Genomic DNA, 25,535 nt, shown 5'->3' with positions numbered 1-25,535 from the left:
GTGAAGTTCCTTAGGCATGTGATTTCTGCTGAGGAAGTTGCAGTAGATCCGAACAAGATTAAGGTCGTGCTTGATTGGGAAAGGCCCGAGACCATTACCGAAGTGAGGAGTTTTCTGGGTTTGGCAGGTTACTACCGGAGGTTCATCAAGGAATTCTCTATGTTGGTTCTGACAATGACTCGCCTTACCTAGAAGGAGACTCCTTTTGTGTGGACTCACGAGTGTGAGGAATGTTTTCAGGAGTTGAAGGAGAGATTGACAACTACACCTGTGTTGGTCCTTCCTAATCCTGCTAAGGAGGTTGAGCTGTACACCGACGCCTACGGAAAGAGGCTGGGCTGTGTGTTGATGCAGTTGGGCAAAGTGATTGCCTATGCTTCGAGGCAGTTGAAGCCTCATGAGGAGAACTACTTGACTCATGATTTGAAGTTGGCTGCGATTGTGTTTGCTTTCAAGATTTGGAGGCATCATCTCTATGGTATAAAGTTTTTCGTGTTCAATGATCATAAGAGTTTGAAGTATCTGTTTGATAAGAAGAAGCTGAAGATGAGACAGAGGAGATGGATGGAGTATCTAAAGGACTACGACTTTGAGTTGAAGTACCATCCTGGCAAAGCCAATGTGGTAGCTGATGCTTTGAGTCAGAAGTCCGTGAGTCTATCCAGTTTGACCATGGGTGACTACGATATTATTGAGCAGTTTCGAGATCTGACGGTGACCTATTTGTTGGGGGGTGCACTTCTAGAAATGGAAACCGTGCAAGTGGAGAATGAGCTCATGGAAAAGATCAAAGAGGTGCAAGTGCAGAGAGTGTGCCTAGACTATGTGAAGAACTAGGACGAAGTGTCTTGGAATGAGGATGGTTTATTGACCTTCCAAAAGAGGATTGTGGTTCCTCGAAGTCCTTTGACTGTTGAGGTGATGACAGAGGCTCATAAGGGCCAGTTTACTGTCCACCCTAGTGCTACAAAGATGTACCAGGACTTGAAGATGAATTATTGGTGGTCGGGCATGAAGAAGAACATAGTTGTCTATGTGTCCAAGTGTCTGATTTTCCAAAAGGTGAAGATAGAACACCAGAAGTCGTCTGGTGAACTTCAACCTCTTGAGATTCTGAAATGGAAATGGGAGAGCATTTCCATGGACTTCGTTGTGGATTTGCAGAAGACTCGGGCTGGTTGTGACTCTATCTGGGTCATTGTGGATAGATTGACCAAGTCTGCCCACTTTTTTTCGGTGAATGTGAGCTTCACTACTGAGCAGTTGGCCAGACTATACGTTCGTGAGATCGTGAGACTTCACGGGGTGTCGGAGAGTATCATCAGTCATAGGGACCCGAAGTTCACATCTCGGTTCTGGGAGGCGCTGCAGGAAGCTTTTGGTACTCAGTTGCGATTGAGTACAGCCCATCACCCTCAGACTGACGGACTGACTGAGCGAACCATCCAGACATTGGAGGACATGTCGAGGGCTTGCACTTTGGAGCAGGGTTCAGCATGGGATAGGTACCTACCATTGGTCAAGTTTTTGTACAACAACAGTTTCCATGTTATCCTGGGCATGGCACCCTACGAGGCGTTGTATGGTAGGAGGTGTCGGACTCCTACCTGCTGGTCCGAGGTTGGAGATAAGAAGCTTTTTGGCTTGGACTTTGTCTAAGATACCACCCAGCAGATCAAGTTAATCAGAGAGAAGCTGAAGCAGGCGCAGAATCGCCAGAAGAGTTACTACGATGTCAAGCATCGTCCACTGGAGTTCAGTGAGGGTGAGCTCGTGTTTGTGAGACTTTCACCTGTCACCGGTGTTGGTTGGGCCCTCGGAGTAAGGAAGCTGAGCCCGCGATTCATTGGGCCCTACCAGATACTTGGTAGAGTAGGACCTGTTGCCTATCGGCTTGCCTTGCCTCCGAACTGGCCAACATCCACGATGTGTTTCACATGTCTCAGCTTCGCAAGTATGTAGCGGATTCGTCGCACGTGGTGCAACCGGATGTTGTGGAGGTTCGGGAGAACTTGAAAACTCCCGTCGGACCACTCAAGATTATCGATCGTGGCGAGAAGCACCTGAGGAGCAAGCTCATTCTGATGGTAAAGTGCAATGGACAGGCAGAACTCCTGAGGAGTGTACCTGGGAGCGAGAGGACGAGCTTCTCCGGCAGTACCCCGACTTCCGAGACATGTATGTTTCTGATTTTGTGGACAAAATCCTTAAAAAGGTGGGGTGAATGTAAGGACCCGCACCTTTAATTTAGAAAATTAATTAAATAAATATGAGAATTAGAAAATAATTCCATAATTGACCCTAATAATTATGAGAAAGCTTAAATAATTATGGTAAGTGATTAAGAATGCTGAAAGTCGCTTTTCTGATGAAAAGTGCAGATACCGGTTCTGCTCCACGGTATAAATGCGTACCGATGAAGTATCCCGGAAAATTATAAAAAGTATGTATACTTCACTAGAAAAATATATAGGACTAGGAAAACAAGTTTCAAGTCAAAATAATGAGAACTGGTGCCAAAACTGATATTGGCTATGTAAAAGCGCGTACCGGAAAGGTGCTGCGAAAAATAAAATAAAAATATGACAAATCTTAGAAAAATGAGTAGGTTCAAAATCCTAAGTTTGGGATTAAAATGATAAGCGTAACTTTTAGCGCTAATACAGTGCGATTAAGACTTAAGTGGCCTATAAATAGACCTTGACACATGATCCTAGGTCATTTTGTGCCTTGCTGCGTGGGAGTTTCTAAAGAGTGGAGTCAACCACCTTTCCATTCTCTTCTACCTCCATTGAAGCTCCAAGTGAGCACCTTTCTTCTTCTTCCTTCACCTAAACACCTTAGGTGAGTGTGGACCATCCTTGTGAGTGAAAAGGAGCACCATTTCTGAGTGTTGGTGGTTGTTTTGTGTGAGTGAGGGGGGTTGTGTCCTTGGTTTGTAGTGTTGGAGCCTTTGTCTTGGTTGTTGAAGCTCCAAGTGCTAACCTTTGTGAAGAAAAACCAAGTCTTGTGTGCCATTTTTGTGCACCCTTTGTGTCAGCACCTTGAAGCTGACTTGTGAGCTCCAAGAGCACCTCTAGCTCCTGTTTTGAAACCTTAGGTACGTTCCTTACCTTGATCATGAGTTTAATGGTTAAAAATGAATTCTTGATGCATGTAATAAGCTAAAGTTAATAACTTGAGGTTGGGTATGGTTAAACACACCTAGAAATGCATGTTTAAGCTTCTGGAATCGCTAAAAGAACAACCTTTGGGAAGGATATCTCGCGAAATGCAGAATTACATTCTGTCGCGAAATATCCGGATATGATATCCGGATATTGATATTCGGATATGATATTCAGATATTGATATCCGGATATGGGGTCTTGAGATATCCGGATATGATATCCGGATATGGATATCCAGATATGATATCCGAATATGGATATCCGGATATGGCCCCGACATATATTTGGATATTTTGGGTTTTCGAGGACAGTAAGGGTACTATTCATACAGAAGGACATTTTGGGTTTGCGGACCCATGATTGGTCATTGTGGACTTATGTAATAATTAAACTAAGTCAGAATCAAAGTGATTAAGGGCTTAAGGCTTTCTGAGAAGCCTAAAGACATGAAACGTAAAGGAAAGGCGTTGTCTTTATGTCTTATGCTTGTAGAGTATAAATATTGTTATGATTGTTGGTCTAAAACAAATTGTGGTCTTGCTGTTTGTAGACTTTGAGCTTGTGTGGACTCTTGGCTTGGATAGTTAGCTTGCAAGGTAACCTTTCGTGTCCTCGGTTTAGCCATTGTTGGTTCCACCGTACCCCATGAGGGGATGGTTTATATGCATGATGTGTTTTTCATGTATTGATTTATTGAAATGCTTTAGAGATGTTAAGTGCAAGTGCCTATGATATGTATTGTGGTGTTCTCGTAGATGGGATTAAGTTCCTGTGGGCAGGTATTGCATTGGCGTATACTATTGTGGGTTGTAGACGTACGTACAACCTACGCTTCCTCTGATCAGTAGAATTGTTAACACACATGACATGATGATATGCTGCATTGCACTGATTTTGGAACTTATATGATATTACTGCTTTTGAACTTATATTGCACATGTAAGTGAGCTTGGGGTGGAGAAATCTTTGTGCACTCCTTGCCTTACTGAGATTTCTGTTTAGAGATCTCACCCCACGTTTGGGGCACATATTTCAGGTTCAGGTAACTCGGGGGTTGAGACCTTGGGCGGCAGGAGGCTAGAGCTGAGTTAGATATTGTTGGTTTTACTGTGATGCTTGGGTGCTGTTATGTCTATCTTTATGTTATTATTGTTGAGACTGTTGTTGGGCTTTGTTTCCTTATTTGTTGAGCATGGGGTTTGTCCATGCCACATTGATTTGTCTATGTCTGTTTTGGATTCGAGTCGTATTTTATGTATCAGGATTATTGTCCGGACTGCGTGTTGTAGATCTGTGACTTAGATACTCACCTTTACTTATATATTGAGGTTATTCAGTGTAGCTAGTTGTCTATTTTCATTTACATACATGCAATATTTTGAAAGTGATTTTAATAATCAACTTGGTAATTGATAATGACGTCATAATTGAAAAGTAAAAGATATTCCGCAATTTTAATTAAGCGTGGCTTAATACGATGACATGTTAACAAACCGGGTATACACAGGGTGTTACACAAAACATACAGGCCTTATGAAATGCACAATATCTCCATTGCGCATAAAGATCATGAATGAGAATAATATTGAATATCTCACATTACATCTTTTAGGCCTTGTCATAAAAAGGTATGGAAATAGTGGAAGCCTTTTCTTCTAAATTGTATTTTACATACATAAATTTGATAGAAATTAATAATTTACTAACCAGAAGTTCGTTGATAAAAAAATTACCCCTTGGTATGGGAGATCATACCATTCGAGTGTGATAATAATAAGAAAGATACTGGGTAAAGTAAGAATTTTGATACATATTATCATTATAGTGCTTAAAAAAATGACATTGTACATGTATCTATTACATGGTAAAGTGTTGCTTATGGTAATTATTCATTTAACATTGGCATTATCAATAAGATACACTTGTTTATATTTGTTTTCTTTGAACATCTTGATTGACAAAATATTTGATTGGTGAAAGGAAAAAGGTTAGTAATTTAAACTTATATTTCATATATGTTTGATTTATATGCATTTAACATTTCTGAATTAGTTTGTGTTATTTTAAGTGCATTATATATATATATATATCATTTATTATTTAGGATATTTTTGTTTATTAATTCAAGACAATATATTCATTTTCATATATAGAGATTAAAGACAAATTAGGATATATGTTTGAAGGATTTAAAAGAGCTAGTTATATAGTAAAAAAATCTCATGCACAAAAAAATATCCTATATACTTTTAAACTAAAAAAATAATTATTGTTCAAAGTAGATATGTGTCATATTAAAAGATATTAATAATGTTATTGTAACTTAAAGTTTGTTATGTTCTTGTAAATTAGAATTTTACTAGATGAAACTATTTTATTATTTGACATGTTATTAGGTAGGCAATCTTACTCTAATATTGGTAGCTTAAATGGATATCTATTTAAGAATTAAGAGATTCTTCATAATAAGAAATTTTATGTGTTAAATGTTGTCAATGCAAATTAATTGTAAGATATCGTTAGTTAAAAATATAGTTGAATACATATGGAGAACACATCAATCCAACTATTTAAAGTAACACTATATCTTTAGTGATCATCATGTCAAGACTACTCATCTAGATTAAACATGTAATTTACTTCAAAAACATTTTATGATTATTGCATGTTAATATAAATTAATATTGAACATTTCATTCAATACGTTTATTATCAAAATAGTTACGTTGAAATTTTCATTGATTGTTTAAAATTTATATATAGATTATGCTTATGAGATCAAAGCTTACATCAATTTGGGAATATGATATAATATATATTGCAATTTTTATTTGTATCTGATGATGTGCATATCAGAATTTTTCGCTTTAATAAATTATGTTTGACCAACAAACTAATATATCTGTTAGGATAGCGGATCCTAATCGGTATCTCACAGTAAAGAACAAGAAAGAAAGGGGAAATTCAGAGAAAAATAATCGAAAATTGAGTTCTTGTATATTCGGGTAGTTTGCACAATGACACCTATCCCTTCATATAAGCCAGATATCCTAACAACATTCTAACAAACTAAGACACGTAAGCACCATGGCATGACTCACACCAGCACTATAACACCAGCACTACTAACTGACTAATGAATAAACCAGTACACTCTTATGGCCTAATGGCTATCTGATACCCAACATGGGCTGATACTCCACTACTTGCACTAAAGGCTAATGACAGTAACATCCTCTTGGGCCCATCATGATATTGTAACATTGTCTTCCCCTAAAGAACGGACCTTGTCCTTAAGGTCCAATGAAAAAATAGAGAGTAGAAATCCTTAAGTATGTCATTGAAAAATGGGAGGAGCATGGATACTAAAGTGGTTACCATGACAGTTCCAAATTCCCTCACAAAATCCTTCATATTCTTGTGATTTATGCTTCCACGATAATTCATAACAGTGAAGTGAGTTTCATGCTCAAAAAATAACTTCTGTTGTCCAGAGAATATTGGTTGCTGGCTATCCTGACCCAGAAACAATGTGACAGTAACATCTCCAAAGGGTGCATCGGCAATAAAATCATCAAATCCAATTGCTATTGCAGCCTCTACTTTAGCTCCATAAACCAATCTCTTAATTCTTAAAAGATAAATTGCACCAAAGCACGTTGGACAAGGCTCACAAGATGCATAGATTTCACAGTCTGAGAGCTCAATTTGATTTAGCTTTTGACAAGCCTCTCTTATAGCAGTATCCTCAGCATGAGCTGTGGGATCAGTGTTTCTGAAAACCATGTTATGACAGCTTACAACTACTTCATCATTTCGAACAACAACCGCACCAAATGGGCCTCCATCACCACATTCAACTCCTTTATAAGCTTCTTCGACCACTTTTGTTAGGAACTTGTGGTCTCTATCCTGTACAGCTTGTTGGTGACCAGCAAATGCAAAACCTCCACCCACTGTTCAGCTAGCCAAAATCATCAACTTCCCCTCAAGACTTGGCATAAGTCCACCTGATTCATATTGCGCAGTCATGCATGGACTATGTAAAGAAGAATAATCATTGGCAACAAAATATTCTCCTTTCTCTAGTACTATTACTTTCTGACCATAGTTTGCAAGAACTGCAGCTGCAACTCCTCCACCACAACCAGAACCGACAATGGCAACATCACATTTGACCTTGTACATGTTCTGCTTTACATCTTCAGTGACTTCAAGGCCTTTCTCAGTGAGGGATTGGACTAAAGTAGAATCAGTTTCGTGCATAGTCTCTATTAATTCCTCTTGAAGAAGCCTTTCCTTTCGTTTGAACTTTTCCCTTGTGTCCACTTTGTACCCCATTGCTTTCCATGCAGGATTATTCCCATTTACATCAGTCCTTGAGAAGAAATTGTAGAAGCAGACAAGATTGATCAGCACAAACACTACTCGCAGAGGCACCCAATTCTTTTCCCTCATAATGATCTCCAAAAAATATATGTTCTGAAAGCTAGTATTGAGCCAACAGCCCAACTCTTCATATTCTTTTCCAATTCATCCCTTGGCGTTGCCAGATGTAAAGACAGGCACAGTTTCAAGAAAAAAACATCCATGATGATGGCACCAGCCAAGTAACCAACATGAAAATCTCTAGAACTAAGCCAGCCACAAACATCATAGCTCAAAAGAGGCAACAAAGATTCAATGCCATCAACATTATCCACCCAAACACGAGCCAAATCTGGGAAAGGAAAAGTCAAATTCAAACTAACGGAATCAGGTTCCTCCTCAGAAATCTTACTACAACAAACGCTTATATACCCAAGAGCTGTATCTACCAAAGACTGCACCTCCCTCATTTCTTTCTTCTCTTTCTTCAATCTCAATTCACTTCCAAATAGTTCCAGAAGCACTCTATGCACCACAAAAACAACAGGAACCAGTAAAGTAATGCTCTTTGAAGCAACCGAGGCTGAACATGCAGATAGCATCTGAAACAAGTCTTTTGCGGCCAGTATTCGATCCAAGGCATCACCTTTTTCCAAATTATGGCTGCGAAAGTTGATTGCAGCATAGACCCATATCACCTCAAAGGGTGGATCAACCTTAGCTTCCATCAATTCATGAAATGCATCGACGAAAAGAGAAAAATCCGAGGATTCTTTGGGAATCTCAGCCAAAAGGGTTTGCATTGACTGTTTCAGCTTGAGGGAATAGTTTTCACCCACAAAAGGGACCAAACCTGCAATCTCCAGTAGAACAGACGCAAAGGCAACGATCCAATTTTGGTCTCCTGGGTCCCAATAGAACAAAGCGTCAGATAGCATCATGGACCAAGACCTTGTATTTAGGCTAGGCATTTCATCAAACATGTGTCTGGCATACCCATTCTTGGCAAGACTGGACAGCAAGGGAGCGTTGAAGATTCCCCCAAATTTGGGTTTCAACATCTGCAAAAACTGCACAAAACCTTTCTTCATCGAGTTGCAAACTTTCGAATGGGACTGGTTCACTTCTTTCCTCGACAAGGAACGCTTGTTCCCAGAAGCCTTGCAGCGCTGACCTGATCTGGGCCTTGGGGACTGCGAAATTGAAGGAGCTGTTACAAGGAGGGGAGCTATGGAACTAGCCTTTGCAAAATTGACACTCATCTTGGCGAAATCGGCGCGCAACTCGGTTCTTAATCTTGCAAAGTCAGCGTGCATCTCAGTGCTCAACTTTGCCAAATTTGTAATAGATACAACAAGATTTTTGTAGAGTGTTGTAATGGAAGGTGTTGCAATTCCATCTGGCATCGTGAAGAACGAAGACGAGCTCATCAAGATGAAAGCACCAATGTTAGGATTGTGGATCCTAATCGGTATCTCACAGTAAAGAACAAGAAAGAAAGGGGGAATTCAGAGAAAAACAATCGAAAATTGAGTTCTTGTATATTCAGGTAGTTTGCACAATGACACCTATCCCTTCATATAAGCCACATATCCTAACAACATTCTAACAAACTAAGACACATATTCACCATGGCATGACTCACACCAGCACTATAACACCAGCACTACTAACTGACTAATGAATAAACCAGTACACTCCTATGGCCTAATGGCTATCTGATACCCAACATGGGTTGATACTCCACTACTTGTACTAAAGGCTAATGACAGTAACATCCTTTTGGGCCCATCATGATATCGTAACAATATCTCATCTAGAAAAAATATGTTATATTGTATTGAAGTTACTAACATAGGTTCATAAAGTCATTTTAGAATTAGTATTGATTTTCCATCAATTAATGGTTTCCCCGTTATTATGGGAAGAAAAAGATAAATTGTTAAAAGCACAAGAAATATATTGAAACAAATATGTTGGAACATACCAATATTGACTGCTGTACATATACACACAAATCAAAATGAACTTGAAGTTCCAAGAATAATTCATTTGTTGAATGCCGCAAACCAACTGTTATAAAATTATTATGTGATTAATTATCATGTCACCATAGGACCTGATAGACAAACTTACATCATATAATATCTAGCTATCTATCTCCGCATAGCACATTATCTAATAGGTCATTGACCCTTCCATCATATGAATTTTCAAAATATATTCGTTTACAACATCAATGCCTCAATTAATACCAAGTGGCATGGACATCCCCCATGCTCACCAATACTGAAAATAACAATATGAGACATATACAATTCCATATACCAAAATACAAACTAAGATCAAATGACTTAGAACAACATATGAACAACCAAAGCATGGCAATTACAATCTTAAGCAATCCAGTGTTCATATCCTAAGTCCGAGATACAAAGTAAATGCTAGTATGTGCATCATATGTTATCCTCTCCAAAATACCAAGTGATCTATATGCACATCATATATCCATCATAGCCTCTAAGCAGGCCTCTTGCCCGAAGCTCCAACCTGATCAGTAGTACCTGAAATGGTGCCCCAAATGTGGGGTGAGATATACATATATATCTCAGTAAACCGAGGGTCATGGATGATTACTCCACCCACTAGCTCATTCAATGTGCATGCAATGATAAACATATGAGCAGTATAACATGCAATATTACATCACAACTGGGCACACATCCAAGAACATGCACATGAGGATTCCGTTCAAGGACCTCATCATATAACTCTCAGGAACCTTCCTGGTGCCTCTACGATGGTTGAGACGACTCCACGACAAAACCCGACTGGAACTCCCTACGAAGACCTATCCAGCTGAAGTCCCGGTTTGGATCATTCTGGTACCGCTCCCAAAGACGGCCCCACGGCAACACCTGACCGGAGCTCCTCAAAGAAGACTATTTCCAGCAGAAGTCCAAACCAAACTATCTGTTGGCCAGAGATCACAGACAGAATATCACACACATTCCACACGCATGTCGATCAACATGTCAATAATGCATGAACATACTCTATCACATATTATCAAAAAGTACACATCCAACCATTATCCCCAATTTGGGCAAGGTGGAACATACAAAGGGATTAACCCCAGGACAACAGAAGTTTACCTCAAAGAGAACTCCCTCATGCAAGCTCTCCAAAGTCAAGCTCTAAGCTTAGTCCACTTCTATTGAATCCGGGTGAGGTAACCTATAATGATCACACAACATTGTTCATCAACAATTTGATACAACTACACAACCACCATAACAAGACAACCAACCCAATTTCCCTCAAAATACACCCATCGGGTCGATACGTACCTTGCCAAAATCTAGGGGGATTCTCATTCAATCACTTGTTCCAATCTCCCATTCACATTCTTATTTAATACCTCCAACAATCAACATTTAATGTATCCAGTAACCATCAATTCATTTCCAACCACCACATTTATGATTTCAACCACATTTTCATCAAATTTTCACTAAGTTACAAAGTCATATAGCACCATAACTTTTATCGGCTCTATTACCATCATTTATCATCCTAAGAATTTATTTACAAAGGAGCCACATCATTTAATGCCTTTAAATACCCCAACTCACAAATACATACACAAATATCCATCAATTTTATGATCTCTAGAAAAACTCAATGAGAGTTGGAATACTTACCACTAATAGCTTCCTAAGACTCAAGGGAGTGATCTCCAAGCTCCCCAAGACTTGAAACAACCCACAAGGGTCAAGTTCTCTCAAATTTTTGTGGGTTTGGAGGCCAAAGATCTCTTCACACAATGCTCCCTACAAGATGCACTAAACATAAAAGTTAATCTCAAGGAGGTGGGGAACAACTTTGTAGTTCAAGATTTTTCCTAAAAGTGACTAGAAATAAAGATATGGTTTCAAGATTTCAAATGCCACTAAAAATGGCTTCCTCGGCTGATTTGAGAGAGAAGGTTGCGAGTGAGGGAGAGAGAGGAGAGAGAATGGCTCAAAAATCTGATTTCCTATGTTTAATGCCACTTAAATCATTTAAGGTGGGTCCCATAAGTCACTTTACTCACTTAAACCATCCATTTTAACTCACTAGATTTACAACCCATAAATTTTATCCAACTCCACATATTTTAAATTTCTAAAATGTTAATTCCATTTTCGAAATTACCGGTGTAATTATACTGCATTATTTTATCTGGTAAAAATCAATATTCATCAAATTTCTCAAAACGCACCTATCAACTCAAATTTTCATTCTGGACTCATTTCCAGTATTATTTTCATCAAATTATGTTCAGATTTCATATTTCATATTTCATAGTCTAGGTTTCATATTTGGCAAATTATCCTTTTGCCCCTAATGGGTATTTTTACTAAAAACTCAGGATTTTCTATAATAAGCCCTCTAACCCTCAATTACGCATTTAATAATATATTTCAAATATACGAGGTGTTATACGTACATAGCTAAATTGAAGGAAGGATACATCAAAGGAGATAGAACGAAACATATCTCACCAAAATTCTTCTCCACTCATAATCTACAACAAAATGGTGAGATCGATATTTAACAAATTCATTCAAGTGATAATTTGACAGATTTATTTACCAAGGCATTACCTACTTCTAGTTTTGAGAAGCTTGTCTATAAGATTGAGATACGTAAACTCAGAGATATTAAATAATGTTATCATTAGGGGGAATGTAATACATGTTGCACTTTTTTTTCTTCACTAAGGTTTTGTCCCATAGGATTTTTCTGGTAAGATTTTTAATTAGGAAACTTGTAATACTTATTACTAAAAATGTATACTATTTCCTTCCAATAGGAATTTTTTTAATGTTGTAACTAGATACATTATTGGACATCCAAGTGGGAGTTTTATAAATAATATAATTGTTGAATGTCCATAACCCCCAAAATATTTAATCCTAAATTGACTCCTAAAGAGGAGTAATTCTGGTCATTCATTCTATTGTAACCTACCTTGTCTTGAGAACATATAAATAGATGCATATACAAAGCTTCAGAACACACTACAATAAAAGAAGAAGTTATTGCTCTACCTTTCTCTCTTATCTCTTTTCCTTCTAATTATTATTTTTCTAATTACTTACTCTACCTTTGGTTATTTTCTTCTAGTTACCAAACCATTGTCATCAAAATATGGTGTACAAATCATAATATGAATTAATTGTATAAAGTACGTGTTCTATCAAACACATTCATTGAAATAAAAAAAGGGAAAAATGTTTATCCTTTTAAATGACACAACTTATATCCTTTCACTCTCACAAAGAGGTGGGACCCATACCTTTATTTTTTTTGTCAACTCTCTCTCCTCTTTTATCTATCTCTTCCTCTCTCTTAAAATGACACAATTTTACATCCTTTAAAATGACACACGCTTTACCCATAAAAAAAATGAAAGAATGGGTTTCAACCACTTTAATCAAATTCAAAATTGACAAAATACTAATTATCTTCAAAGAACAAGGACCATAAATTCTCCACAAAAGTTAACATTTTCATCTTATTTCTCCATCTCGAGCGGGGTTTGTATGTATTATGGAGCTTCTTTTGAGGGGATTGCGATTATGACTTTATTTCCCTTCGTCATGGTATCCATCAGCTTGTGGCTTAGGAATGTATTGCTTAAGGTGGCCTTTTCATATTAAGTCTTCATGTAATTAATAATGCTTAGATCAATCAAGCCAAACATTTTTCTTCAGTGGGGATGGGCGTTTCACTCCCCAAAACTAGATGGTCGCAATCTCTTAAAGGATTTGGGACCTAGATATATTGAGGGGATAAAACCACTGTACCTTCCCTTAGTCAACCTTCTTTCTGAGTCTTTATTACCTCAAAATGTGGCTTGAATTGTCTTGATTGGAACCCAATAACAAGTAGGTGTAAGATGATGTTGGGATCTAAGTCATTGACTAGTAGTGCCTCCCTTTTAAACCTAATAACATAATCTCGAAGGGGTTCTTCTTACTTCTATCTTATCCATAAGAGTGTATGGGACTAGCAATGACAATAGAGGCTGACCCACCATTAACCCACCAAAAATGAGGTGGGACGGGTTGACCTGCCATTTATAAATAGGTCTAAATTACCAACCCATCATATTTTGTGACAGGTTGATAGGTCAACCCACCTAAATATTAAAATAAATTAATTTTAAATAAAATAGAATTAAACGTATAATAATTAATTTCAGAAGTATAATTCTGCACGTCAATTTTAAAATTTAAAATTTTAATGTATTTGTTGTTGTCGTTATATTTCAATAATTCAATACTAAAGTGGTGATTTCTATTTTATAATCCAAGATTATGTTTGTTAAAGAAAAAATTAAATATGTTGTGGTATAGACTCCAAAGAAGTATCTTGTAAAAAATTAAAAGGTAAATGAAAGAGTTAACTTTAGTAGGTCAACTTGCTCTAACACGCACCCAACCCATTTTAACCTCCCCTTATACAAGGCTGGTTGTGGTAGATTGACTAGTCCAAAATTAGAACCTAACCTGCCAAAATAGGCGAGATTAAACAGTTTTACCTAATAGCTTAGACTTGTTTTACCAACTCTATGTGGGATAACCTCGGTTGGGCCCGTAAAGTTCTATAAGAACTTGTCAACCAAATTGGCAAATTAGTCAACCTATTTTGGAGGAAACGATGAGAACCATTGTAGGGTAGGGCCATTAGGGTTGATGAGACAACTCGATATATAAATGGATAGGTTACTCCTCCCAAAAGCTTGGCTACTTGGAACATGCCTAGTTGTTCTTGGGGGTCTCCTTTAGTTTTGTATAACTCTATGTTATTTGGGAGCTTGAACCCCTTGGGAATTGAGGCTGCCATAACCTCCCTGTGAAGGGGTAGCTGAGCTGCCCCGACAATCTGAATACTCCAACCAAATGAACACTTTATTCCTATCCAATGGCCCATAATTCATATTTGTAGCATGTGAGACCTTATTTTGGGCGGTTTAGGGTAATGGTTCCATAGAGCGAAGTGATTGATGCCCTTCAAGAGTTTTGTCATTGGTGTTTCAATTCACCAGGTTGTCTCTTGTCTACCCATGGATTTAGTAGCAATTTGAAAGGTTGACCTATTTAGGAATCCTCGAATATACACTTAGTTTTAACTCCCCGAAGCATTTCATCACTTACTACACTAATCCTTATCTTTGAGTGCCTAGGTATCCACCATAAGCCTTTTCTCATTCAAGCCTCGCCCTTCACTAGAAGGCTAAGATGTTGTTAAATTAGAAGATCTTATCAACATCCATGGATGATACGAACGATCAATACTAAGCCACATTGTGGAGCCCAAAACACCTATCTATGAAACAAACCAAAATGTTTTTAAAATTTTGGATTAGTTCGGGTTTTTTTAATTCCAAATCCAAAACAAAACAACTTGTGTACACCCTTACACATGCTTGTTTGTATTATTCCTCATAGCTTCTCTAGTTGGTTTCCGAAATTATAATAATATTTCCACGCCATATACAGAGCCATTTGGAAATGAAACTATGAAGTCAATTTTTTTTAAACATCGTAAACAAGCATATAACAAGTCCCACAAATATACAATAACTAGTGATTAGTCCAATTGCTATTTGGTTAGATCACACACGGTTGAGTTTACAACATAAGACTGTGGGCTTTGGCTGGTACACTGTTGCGAGAAGTTTGGCTGGTTGGCTAGTGGGATGCTTCGCGAGATGTTTGGGCTGGAGTAGACATTTTGGGACAGTTTTGGAATTTTGTTATCCGGCTTCTGGTGTCAACCATGCTTTTATTTGTTTGGTGTGGGAGTCAAAATTTATCGTTCCCCACAGACGACGCCAATGATCAATCCAATTGCTATTGGGCTAGATCACACACTGTTGAGCCTGCAACGTAGGACTATGCGATTTGGCTGGTACACTGCTACGAGATGTTTGGCTGACTGGCAAGATGCTTCACGAGATTTCTGGGTTGGAACAAATATTTTGGGGCAGTTTGAAGAGACTGAGGGGAGGTACCTACAAGGTACTATGATGCTCAAGTCAGTAGATATTCAAGGTGTTATGGGTATTGATGGGAAGATGATCATACCTAGGCTTAGCACCTCTGTATTTATAGTATATGAGTATCTTGGTTATGCTGCCTCGGTATGGCAATATTCATTCTTATTGGATGCAATGGTAGTCTTGCACGCTAATCCCAGAACAGGATGCCTATAGTCAAGCTAAGTCTTGTAGATATGGTGGCAAGCATGTGTCTGGCCATTGGTTTTAAGGGGGGGTAGTAATGCTCTAAGTAGCTGATGTCATGTGGCCACAATTAACTGAGCAACTAACCCCTTGCGTCAGGAGATTGCACGATCGACAAAATACACGATATGGCCACATTTTCTTCCTCATTAAGTAATAATCCTTCGGCCTTATGGGCCTTTAACTAATTGGGCCTATATAATCCCACATGGATAGGACCATATCAACTAGCAATAGCTCTTATTCATAGTTTTGGAGCACCGGTAAAAGTATTATCGAGTGGAAAACTAACAGGATATGGGGAAGCAAAGACCTTTGACTCGTTTGATCAAAAAATTTCATATTCTCCAAATCATGGAAAACCAAAACAAGGTAGACGCTCTAATTTTAAAATAATTTTCAAATTATGATGATACATAGAATATCCGTCAAAGAACCTCCGTTTATGTTCATTTAACAGATAAACTTAATGAAGTAACCAAATGCCAGCAGTAGAAAGTAAGGACCCATTGCCCAGAACAAAGATGCAGATCAATTTATCTACATTTTTTTCTTCTAAACAAGCCATATTGAAACAAGGAAACTACAATCTAGATGGAGGCTCCCCTTTCATCTTTCCACTAGTTCTATCTGCCTTTTTTTTTTTTTTTTTCCTTTTTTAGAATTCTTCCGGAGTCCTTCAAAAAGGGCGAAGATGGGGACCATGAAGACAGGAAAATAGAGGTCATTGGCCAGGCATGTACATTAAATTCAGAAACTTCTGTATCTTACAACTCTATCCAGAGCCTACATTCAGAGCCACTTCCAAATGGTAAGTACCAATGACAATAATTAAATGCTCCGTAAATGCAGAGCAACCTAGAAGCTTGGAAATCTACCAAGTTCTCTTGCCACCAGCACATACCTATAGAAATTAATATGAATATATAACTACATAGGATCCAATACATCAAAACCGGCGGGAGATTGCCCACACAATTCACACATTCAAGACAGAAAGTGTGTACATTTGTCTTGCAAATACTTCAAATAGGCTCAGCTTTATTACTGTGGCTTTCTCTACATCAAGTTCCCCTCCTGCCCTAAGTGCCATAAAATCCTTTGGTGGAGACCCATACCTGCTTGTTGAATTTCTCATTATTTTCTCTCTGTAACTTGGGGAGTTGTTGGGGAACGGGTTGGGAAAGACAACAAAGCATATAAAATTGCAGTTAAAATTAAAAAACAAATAAGGGTTCAGTTACCATTTTACAGATTGAACTTTTTGCTTCCTCAGCTTTATGCTATAACATCATATCTGAGAAGTGATTGATTCTCTTCCTTGATCTGCTAAGATCTAATAACTGTACTGTATTTACTTTAACATCCATGTTAGCTTCATCAAATTTTTAATGCTGTCTCCAATATTCCAGAGATCTGGCGTCCATGCAATGCCCTGAGACCATATGACAGAGGTTACTGGAAGCAAAAGGAAAATATACTATATCTAACACAAGAACACCAAAGGCTCATAAATCACAAGATTGAACGGTTGAATGAGGAAAAATATCCAATCATCAGATCCTCACCGGACAACAAATGGAAAAGAAGATGGATAAGTTATCCATTTGATGCTTGACTAAATCACTCTTCACTTGTTCAAATCATGCCTGCATGAGTAGTTTGGGATCTGGCTTAACAGCAATAAATCTATTAATCACAGAAATTAGTAATCAAGTCCCCCCCCCCCAAATTTGATAGAGCATAGAAGACTGTAACATGGCACATGGTTAAGCAGCAACTAAATCCCTGCTTCGACAACAAATATCAATTGGATCACCAACAAAAGAAAATCAAATATTAAATAAATCTTATTTTGTAAAACTAAATAAATGTCAAGAAAAAGCAGTATGCGGCACTATGCTAACGATTTCTCTTTTGGATAGTAAAAGAAATTTTATTAAAGAAAAAGGGGAGTAAATAAAATTATAAATACCCAGAGAGCCAGAAAAGATCAAGAATGCAGTAGAGAGTCCCAAACTCTATGCATATAGGAAATGGCAATTGCTTTGAAACAGCCATTTGCAGAAAACAATAGAGGCCATAAACATAATCTTATCCTACAGGAAATTGAAGGGCAGAGAGACACCCTTAAATGCATGAGCATTCCGCCTTTATATCTAATCATGAGGACACAACCATCGCCACTAGAATCCCCAAAAAAATTGTTCCAGAGAAAGTAGCCAACTTCAAATGCAAGATCTAGTGTCCTACTGTTTCTGAACTAGAGCTACAAACACACAAGGCAAAAGACCACTGTGACACCTACAAACTTGCAACAAGTCATTAGCATTGACCCTACAAGTATCACTGTCCAGATAAAGGACTTGACTATAAAAGGAGCTTTGGACTTCCATATGGGTTTATTAAGTAATCCCTGATGATAAATAAAATGAATTCAAAATACAAAGAAAGTAGTAAAAGAAAACACACCAGACAACAGCAGTTCAAAGTCTTCCATCAAGACTGGCAGAGAAAAGAGCATAATCATGTAAAATAATCAGAATAGTACTGATGGCAAAATAATCAAATTACTGGAGTAATTATTATTACTCTAATAGATCTTTTCAATAAAGAAAAAGATGCAAAACAGAATTTGGAAAAGATTCTAGCATCCAGAAAGCATGATGGTGAACAAAATTAAAGCCTCTGATGGGAGTGTTAATGAGGACAAAGAATCCTTTGGATTTACACAAAAACACACATTAATCGCTTTAATCAATCAGCAATAAAAAGCATGAATAACACAAGGCACAAAAAAAAGAATTTTGATGGGCCTCTAAATCATGGGCTTCTCAGCCTCCAATTCATGTATACCGTAGAAAGGAGAAGGGGCATAAGGGTAGAATGGGGAATGAGCTCGGATGTGTACGGGAGGAGGTTGTTATGCAAGAGAAAGGTGGCTCTCATAGAATGAACACTTGGCAGCATGGAATTGGTGAAGAGGATGCAACAATCATGGAAGGGAGAGTGAATATGATACAATCCCATTAAAATTGTACTATAGGAAACGCAGCTGAAAAAGGGAATATTCTAGAGTTTGGGTTGTTGGAGGGAAACTCCAATTCTGTTAGAAGTGCTGAGGTGGCAGTAGAAGGGAGCTAAGTGGTTAAAAGGCAGCAGATAAATGAAGGGAGGGAGGCTGGATTTGGGACTGGACTTGGGAGAGAGCTGCACCTCTCGAATGTGCTGCATTTCTGTTATTCCTAGATCTTCTTCTTTTTCTGTAATCTGTAGCAATTTGCTGTAGTAATTGTTCTGTAATTACTTGCTTTCATACTAATAGCATACTTGTGAGTAGCGCTGCTTTAGCACGCTATAGCGGAGTTGCGTTGCCGTGCAGCGGCCGGCCGTCATAGACCGCGCCGCAACGGTCAAGTAAAGTGTAACAAATGTAGCGGCCGTTATTGTTGCTGAATCGCAGCACTATTGCGCCGCTACAGTAATTTCTGCAAAAGTGTTCTCGTCGTAGAAGGAAGAGAGCGTGTTGAGCGAAGACAAGAGATCCTTCAAAAAAAAATTTATGTCACATTTTCATATTTTAAGTTTTATTTGTGGAGTACAATTTAGTGTATCACTTAGGTACACTTTGCACAGTAGCATTGTAGTGCTACCCGCTATAGCGCTATAGCAGTTTGGAGGGTCATCCGCTACGCAATGCTATCCGAGACTAATAAGTACGACTCATAGGAGCAAACTGTTTCTTACATAAATACAGAAAATCCAGATTTATCTGGGACAAAATCCTTTGTTTCTTTCTTTTTCTGTTATTATCTGATCCAGTCTTAACAATTGGTAACAGAGCTATCCGATCTGGGTAGCTTTGAACCATGGGCATGCTTATAAAAAAATTATTTAGAAGCGAAATTCCCAAATTCTATGGAGAAGGTTATGAAACTTGGGGATGACTAATCGATCTTGAGGAATTTTTCCAGGCAGAAAAAACACATGAAGAACAAAAGTTAATAGAGGCGGTGAAGGGGCTTAGAGGACTTGCGCTCAGATGGTATAAATGTTGGAGTTGGCCAAATTCTAAAGCAAGTTGGTGTAGCTTTATTAAGGCGTTTGTACAGAAATACCTACCTGAGATTAGCTTGGAAGAGGATGATGCAAAACTGGACGCTCAAAACTAGTACCCGAAATGCAAACTGGATTGATTTTGGAGAAGACAAAAATTACGGAAGGAAACGAGAAGACGGAGATGGTAAAAGGGGAGCAGAGGACATAGGCTGTTTATGAAGAAAAATGAGATTGTAGAGGAGAAGGTAGATACCCAGAAAAAGAAAAAAAAATGAGAAGAAATCGTAATAATAGATGAAGACCAGCTTCACTGTTATGCCAAAAAGGAGCCGACAAAACAGAGGATTGCAGTAAAAGAACAGAGAAAAGAGCCCATGAAGATGGAGATGCTGACTAAGGCTGTGCGAACACGTGAGACGCCACAGCCAATGGCAGAGGTGGCCAACCCACCTCAGTTACCAAAATCACCGAACTTGAACTTTCTTAAAGAGGAAGAGGGATTCTCTAAGCACAGCCAGGAATGGAGTCAGCAGCTGCATGGGAAGGTGGAAGAGGAATGCACTAGGTCAAGAAGGACCTTACGGACTTTGGGTCAAGTTGTTGACCCCATAGGTGAGGGCCAATTTAATCCCAAAATGTTTTCAACTCAAACTAATGATAATTGTGTTTTATTTGGAGGATGGGCTTATGAGCACAAATTTCAGCCTACACACCATCGTTCATTCCCTTTAATTTCAATGAGACTAGTGTACTCCTCTACGCTTCAACTTACACACACTCTAACGAGATTCAAGCCAAAACCAAAATTATTCATGGTCAAAATTATGAACATGAAAAGGATGGTGATCCTGACCGTAGTAGGAACAAAATTGGTTACGAAAATTTGAGGATCTTTGGTTACAAACAGAAAGAGTTTAAAAAAGAAGCATGGGGGCTATTTGGTAGGATGGGTGAGCAGGGGAATGATTCTGATTCCATCACTTTTACGGGTGTGATGTTGGAAATTGAAACCACTCAATTTGGGGTGCTGGGTGTATGGCTTTGTCATTAACAATGGAATTTATATGGCTGTGATCCTTGAAATCTCGCTGACAAAGACAGTTTTGCAGTATGGTAATGAAAACAGAGCACAAGGGCTGTTTTATTTGATGGATGCAGGGAAAATCTATTATGTAATGGAGGCTTGTAATGAAGTATTGAATGGGTACTGTCATATTTTTAGCTCTGCACTAAATCATGATTGTCCCTGTACTCGTACTGTCGCTTAAGAGAAAGTGTATAAACAATGCTTGTATGGCTTTAAGTGATGGTGGAAGAAGTTCTTATTCTTCAGGCATCAATGGTCTTTACATTTCAAGCAATGGGATCTGGTGGAAGGTTCTTGAATGCTGAACCACACCTTGAGGACAAGGTGAGTGTTTTTTTTTTTTTTTGGGCGGGGGGGGAGTGTATTGATAGAATCCCCTTAAAAGTGTACTATAGGAAACGCCACATGGAATTATTTAGAGGTGATAACTCAGCTGAAAAAGGGAATATTCTAGAGTTTGGGTTGTTTGAGGGAAACTCCAATTCTGTTAGAAGTGCTGAGGTGGCAGTAGAAGAGAGCTAAGTGGTTAAAAGGCAGAAGATACGTGAAGGGAGGGAGGCAGGATTTGGGACTGGACTTGGGAGAGCGCTGCACCTCTCAAATGTGCTGCATTTCTGGTATTCGTAGCTCTTCTTCCTTTTCTGTAATCTGTAGCAATTTGCTGTAGTAATTGTTCTGTAATTACTTGCTTTTATACTCATAGGTGCAAAATGTTTCATACATAAATACAGAAAATCCAAATTTATCTGGGCCAAAATCCTTTATTTCTTTCTTTTTCTGTTATTATCTGATCCAGTCTTAACAGAATATAAAGAGAATGGAGCGTGTCGGGGGAGGCATATCAAATTCATTTGGGTGATTTTGGATTGCCGTAGCCATAGGGAAGATATAGGATAGCATATTGCTTCTCTGATATTCTCTATTTATCTGTCCTGTTTTCATCCTCTTTCTACATTCCATGTTTATAATACAGTAATTGGAGCTTGCTCCTACCTGTATTTCCTTCTAATTTTCACTGTCAAATCAGAACCTATCATATTTATAACCCAAGGGTGGTCAAAATCTAGTCCACTTCCAATTACACACTAATTTCCTAAAATCAATAACTTGTTAAAAATAAGATAGAATCCCGAAATTACCAAAAATAAAAAATACATAATCAACCCTAAAATATTGCAGATAAATCCTATTCATTTTGTATTGATTACACCAAATGAAAATATTTGAATATGGAACAAATGCATAAAAAGCCATCATCCTATAAAACCATTATCAATTTATTTTTTCAAAATTCAAAACAAAGGAAAAGAAAAGCAATATGAACAAATACAATGCAAAGCAATTAACTACACAATTTAATCTCAAATGACTAACCTCTGAAATCCAAGGCTCATTTTTCAAGTAGGAAGCCATGCTAAGAGTATGCTGCTTTAGTTGTTCCCAGTAATCTACATGTCTAGAGATCAAGCATATCAAACCTTCATCTTCCGAATAATGAGCTTAGAATCAAGCCAAAGTCTCAACCAAAAGAGACCTGGATTCAATTAAGCATCTAAACTTTAAGAGGTTTCCTCATTATTCTTCATTGCTAAGGACTGTATGTGGATGCAACTTGTGAATCAATGTGCTATACGTAATTTCTTCTGAGGGTACTCCTGTGTTTGACATATGATCATATTGTAAAGCTTCTTCGAGCTTCCTTTCCTTGCAATGCAATGCATTATAAGTGACGGTATCTGGAATTATTCCATTTGTTATCATCTCATTTAATAGCTTAGTTGCTTCTTTCATATTGCCCAATTTACAATACCCATCAATCATAATAGTGTAGGTAATTTTATTAGGTTGTATACTGTTTGAAGACATTTCCAATAAGATACTCCTCACTTCAGCCATCTGACCTAACTTACAGTAACCACCAATCAGAGCAGTATAACAAAAAACATTTGGCAACAAGCCTTCATTTCTCATTTCTTCAAAAAGTTCCTTTGCTTCATCAACACGGCCAACACAGCACATTCCATGTATTAAAGATGAGTATGTAGCACAGGTTGGTGGAATGTCCCTACTTTTCATAGCATCACGGAGTTTTACGGCTTCAATCACATTTCCAACTCTACCATAAGCTGCAATGAGTATGTTATAAATAACAGGACTTAGCTCTACTTTCTCATATACTAACTTGTTGAACAAGTTTACAGCGTCTTCAATCCGATCAGTTTTACAATATCCTTCTAACATAAGTGCATATGTATAGACATTTGGAACCAGGCCATGTTCTTTAGCTTCATGCAAAAGCTTATTAACATCATCTATTTTACCCATATCAGCCAACCCCTTCATTAGGAAATTGTAGGTATACATATCTGGTTGGAATTCTTGCTTAACCATCTCTTCCTTAAGCTTGAAAGCTTCCTCAATTTTACCCCATTTACAACAGCCATAAATAAGCGTGTTGTATGAGATCCTATCCAGTAACAAACCTCTCTCAAGCATTTGTTTGAGTACTATGACAACCTCTTCCATGTTCCCTTGTTCACAAAGTCCATGGAGAAGAGCATTTGAGGTCACTGTATTGGCTGCAAGTCCTTTATCTGCTAGGGCAAACCAAAGTTCAATTGCCTCTGAATGCTTTTCACATTTACAAAGACCGCAGACCAATGGAGTTAGCAAGCTATCACTAGCCTTGATGTTCCTCAACAACAAATCTCTAACAATTTTTAAGGCTGAATCAAACCTGGATTTATTGCATAACCAGTGAAGCACATAACAACATGCATCCTGGTTAACAGATAATCCACTTGATAGTAAGTACAACAATACATGCTCAGCTTGCTCCATTTGATTGCTCCTGCAAAAACCTTGTAAAAGAGTATTAAAAGTAACAGCATTGGGTTTCATGCCCTTTAAGAACATGTCATCCCTCATCCTTAGTGCCTCACTCATATTCCCCTTCCTGCAGTACCCATCAATCAGTGCATTATAAACAATCTCATTCGGGGCAAACCCCTTGCTGTACATTTCTAACAAAACGCGATTTGCCTCATCAAATTTCTCTGACTTCATCAAACCATTGATAAGCACACTATATGTTACGAGACTCGGATTCACTTTGCTTTCAACCATCTTTTGCTTAAACCAAAATGCTTCTTCTAATCTTCCACTCTTGCACAACCCATCAATCAGGTTATTATAGGTAACAACATTCGGCAAAACACCCACCTCCTCCATTGTCAAGAACAAACTAATGGCATCTTCAATTCTCCCTCCCTTACAAAATGCGTTAATCGCGGTAGTAAACGAGTAAACATCCGGAGAAACACCTTCACGAATAAGATCAAACACTTGGTAACTCTTTTGAAGTTCATTAGCCTTCACCAAAGAGCTCAACAAAAAATTGCAAGTTTTCACAGAGGGGAAAATACCCTTCCTCGAAAACATAACAAAGATATCAAAAGCAAAATGAAACCCCAAATTCTTAAACTTGGAGCAAAGAACATGAAGCAACAAATCCAATTCGCCATGTCTTTGATCATTGACTTGGATAAGCTCCAACATTGAAGCAGCTATTTCACTGAGCCTATTCTCACTGTTATCAACCAAAGTGGCAACGTTCCCATCAATCAAACGGGTCAACAGAAATCTGGCACGAGGCAAAAAATTCGAAGCCAGAAGCAAACGAACCAAGAGACAATAAGAACGAACAGTGAATCGAAACTTGAAGTAGTTAGCAGCAAAACGAAAAAAATCAAGTGTCGTTTTGAGGTTAACATTGGGCTGAAGAGAAAAGAATAACCTATCAAACTCATGAGGGGATAAATGAGGTAACAACGATTTACACTTGGAAGAATCTAGAACCCTGCTTGTGAGAATAGAAGGTACCAAGCTTATTGGAGCCTGATTTTGCGGCGGTATATGAGGACGTGGCGGCGGCGGTGGGAGGTGGTGGCATTGATGGCGTGGGACGGTGGAAGTGACCCAGGTCAAGAGGCGCGTGAAGATAGGGGGAGGCTTAGTTGTTGAGAGCCTTGTAAAGTCCATAACAGAATGCATGGATTGTTGTGAAAACGTGATGGGTTCGTTTTTTAGTGTATTAACAGATTTGGCGGTGTAGAAGCCATGAATTGGTAGGTGTGATATGTGTGTGTGTGTGTGTGTGTGTGTGTGAGAGAGAGAGAGAGAGAGAGAGAGAGAGAGAGAGGATGTGAAAGCGCCACGAGTGTGTAAATTGATATTTGGTATTGAATCACAACCGGTTACATTGAAATGTTCCGCAGGCAAGGAGAAAGAGACTCAGCCACCACCCTGAGGTGAAGTGCGGGGGTGAAGTGGGATCGTGGAGTACACCAAAGACAAATGGGCCTTTTGCTGGGATTCAATACTCTCGAACCGGGCCCAGTATAAGGATTTTGATTTATAATCTAGCTTTGGAATTGGATGATCACTATTGATAAAAAAAAAAAAAAGACTTATATAAATACGTTTAAAATAAAATTGGGCTATGATTCTGGGCAAATTTCTAATCGATATTCTTAAATAATTAGGAAGAAAC

General features: G+C 38.3%; 2 protein-coding genes across 5 annotated transcripts; both read right to left on the bottom strand.

Annotated features, from left to right (window-relative positions):
- Positions 1–6,443: 6,443 nt before the first annotated feature.
- Positions 6,444–8,008, bottom strand: LOC133297159 (guanosine deaminase-like). The gene is made up of 2 exons (XM_061496248.1): positions 7,957–8,008; positions 6,444–7,117 (listed from the first exon to the last, which is right to left on the bottom strand). The coding sequence occupies exons 1-2, from the start codon at positions 8,006–8,008 to the stop codon at positions 6,444–6,446; spliced, it is 726 nt and encodes a 241-aa protein (XP_061352232.1).
- Positions 8,009–16,578: 8,570 nt separating this feature from the next.
- LOC133297155 (pentatricopeptide repeat-containing protein At4g19440, chloroplastic) lies at positions 16,579–25,257 on the bottom strand. 4 transcript variants are annotated; one of them, XM_061496244.1, is made up of 4 exons: positions 22,358–25,257; positions 17,406–17,506; positions 16,845–17,272; positions 16,579–16,741 (listed from the first exon to the last, which is right to left on the bottom strand). In XM_061496244.1, the coding sequence occupies exon 1, from the start codon at positions 25,034–25,036 to the stop codon at positions 22,559–22,561; it is 2,478 nt and encodes an 825-aa protein (XP_061352228.1). In that variant the 5' UTR covers positions 25,037–25,257; the 3' UTR covers positions 16,579–16,741; positions 16,845–17,272; positions 17,406–17,506; positions 22,358–22,558. The 4 variants fall into 4 exon arrangements, with proteins under 4 accessions (XP_061352228.1, XP_061352226.1, XP_061352225.1 ...); XM_061496242.1 differs by having other exon boundaries at positions 16,579–16,955; positions 17,082–17,272; XM_061496241.1 differs by having other exon boundaries at positions 16,579–17,272.
- Positions 25,258–25,535: the final 278 nt, after the last annotated feature.

Source organism: Gastrolobium bilobum, unplaced genomic scaffold, assembly GCF_033153095.1.
Source record: "Gastrolobium bilobum isolate Gb01-03AN ecotype WA unplaced genomic scaffold, APGP_CSIRO_Gbil_v1 utg7641, whole genome shotgun sequence".
Taxonomy (NCBI): Eukaryota; Viridiplantae; Streptophyta; class Magnoliopsida; order Fabales; family Fabaceae; genus Gastrolobium; species Gastrolobium bilobum.
This window is presented reverse-complemented; position numbering and strand designations above follow the sequence as displayed.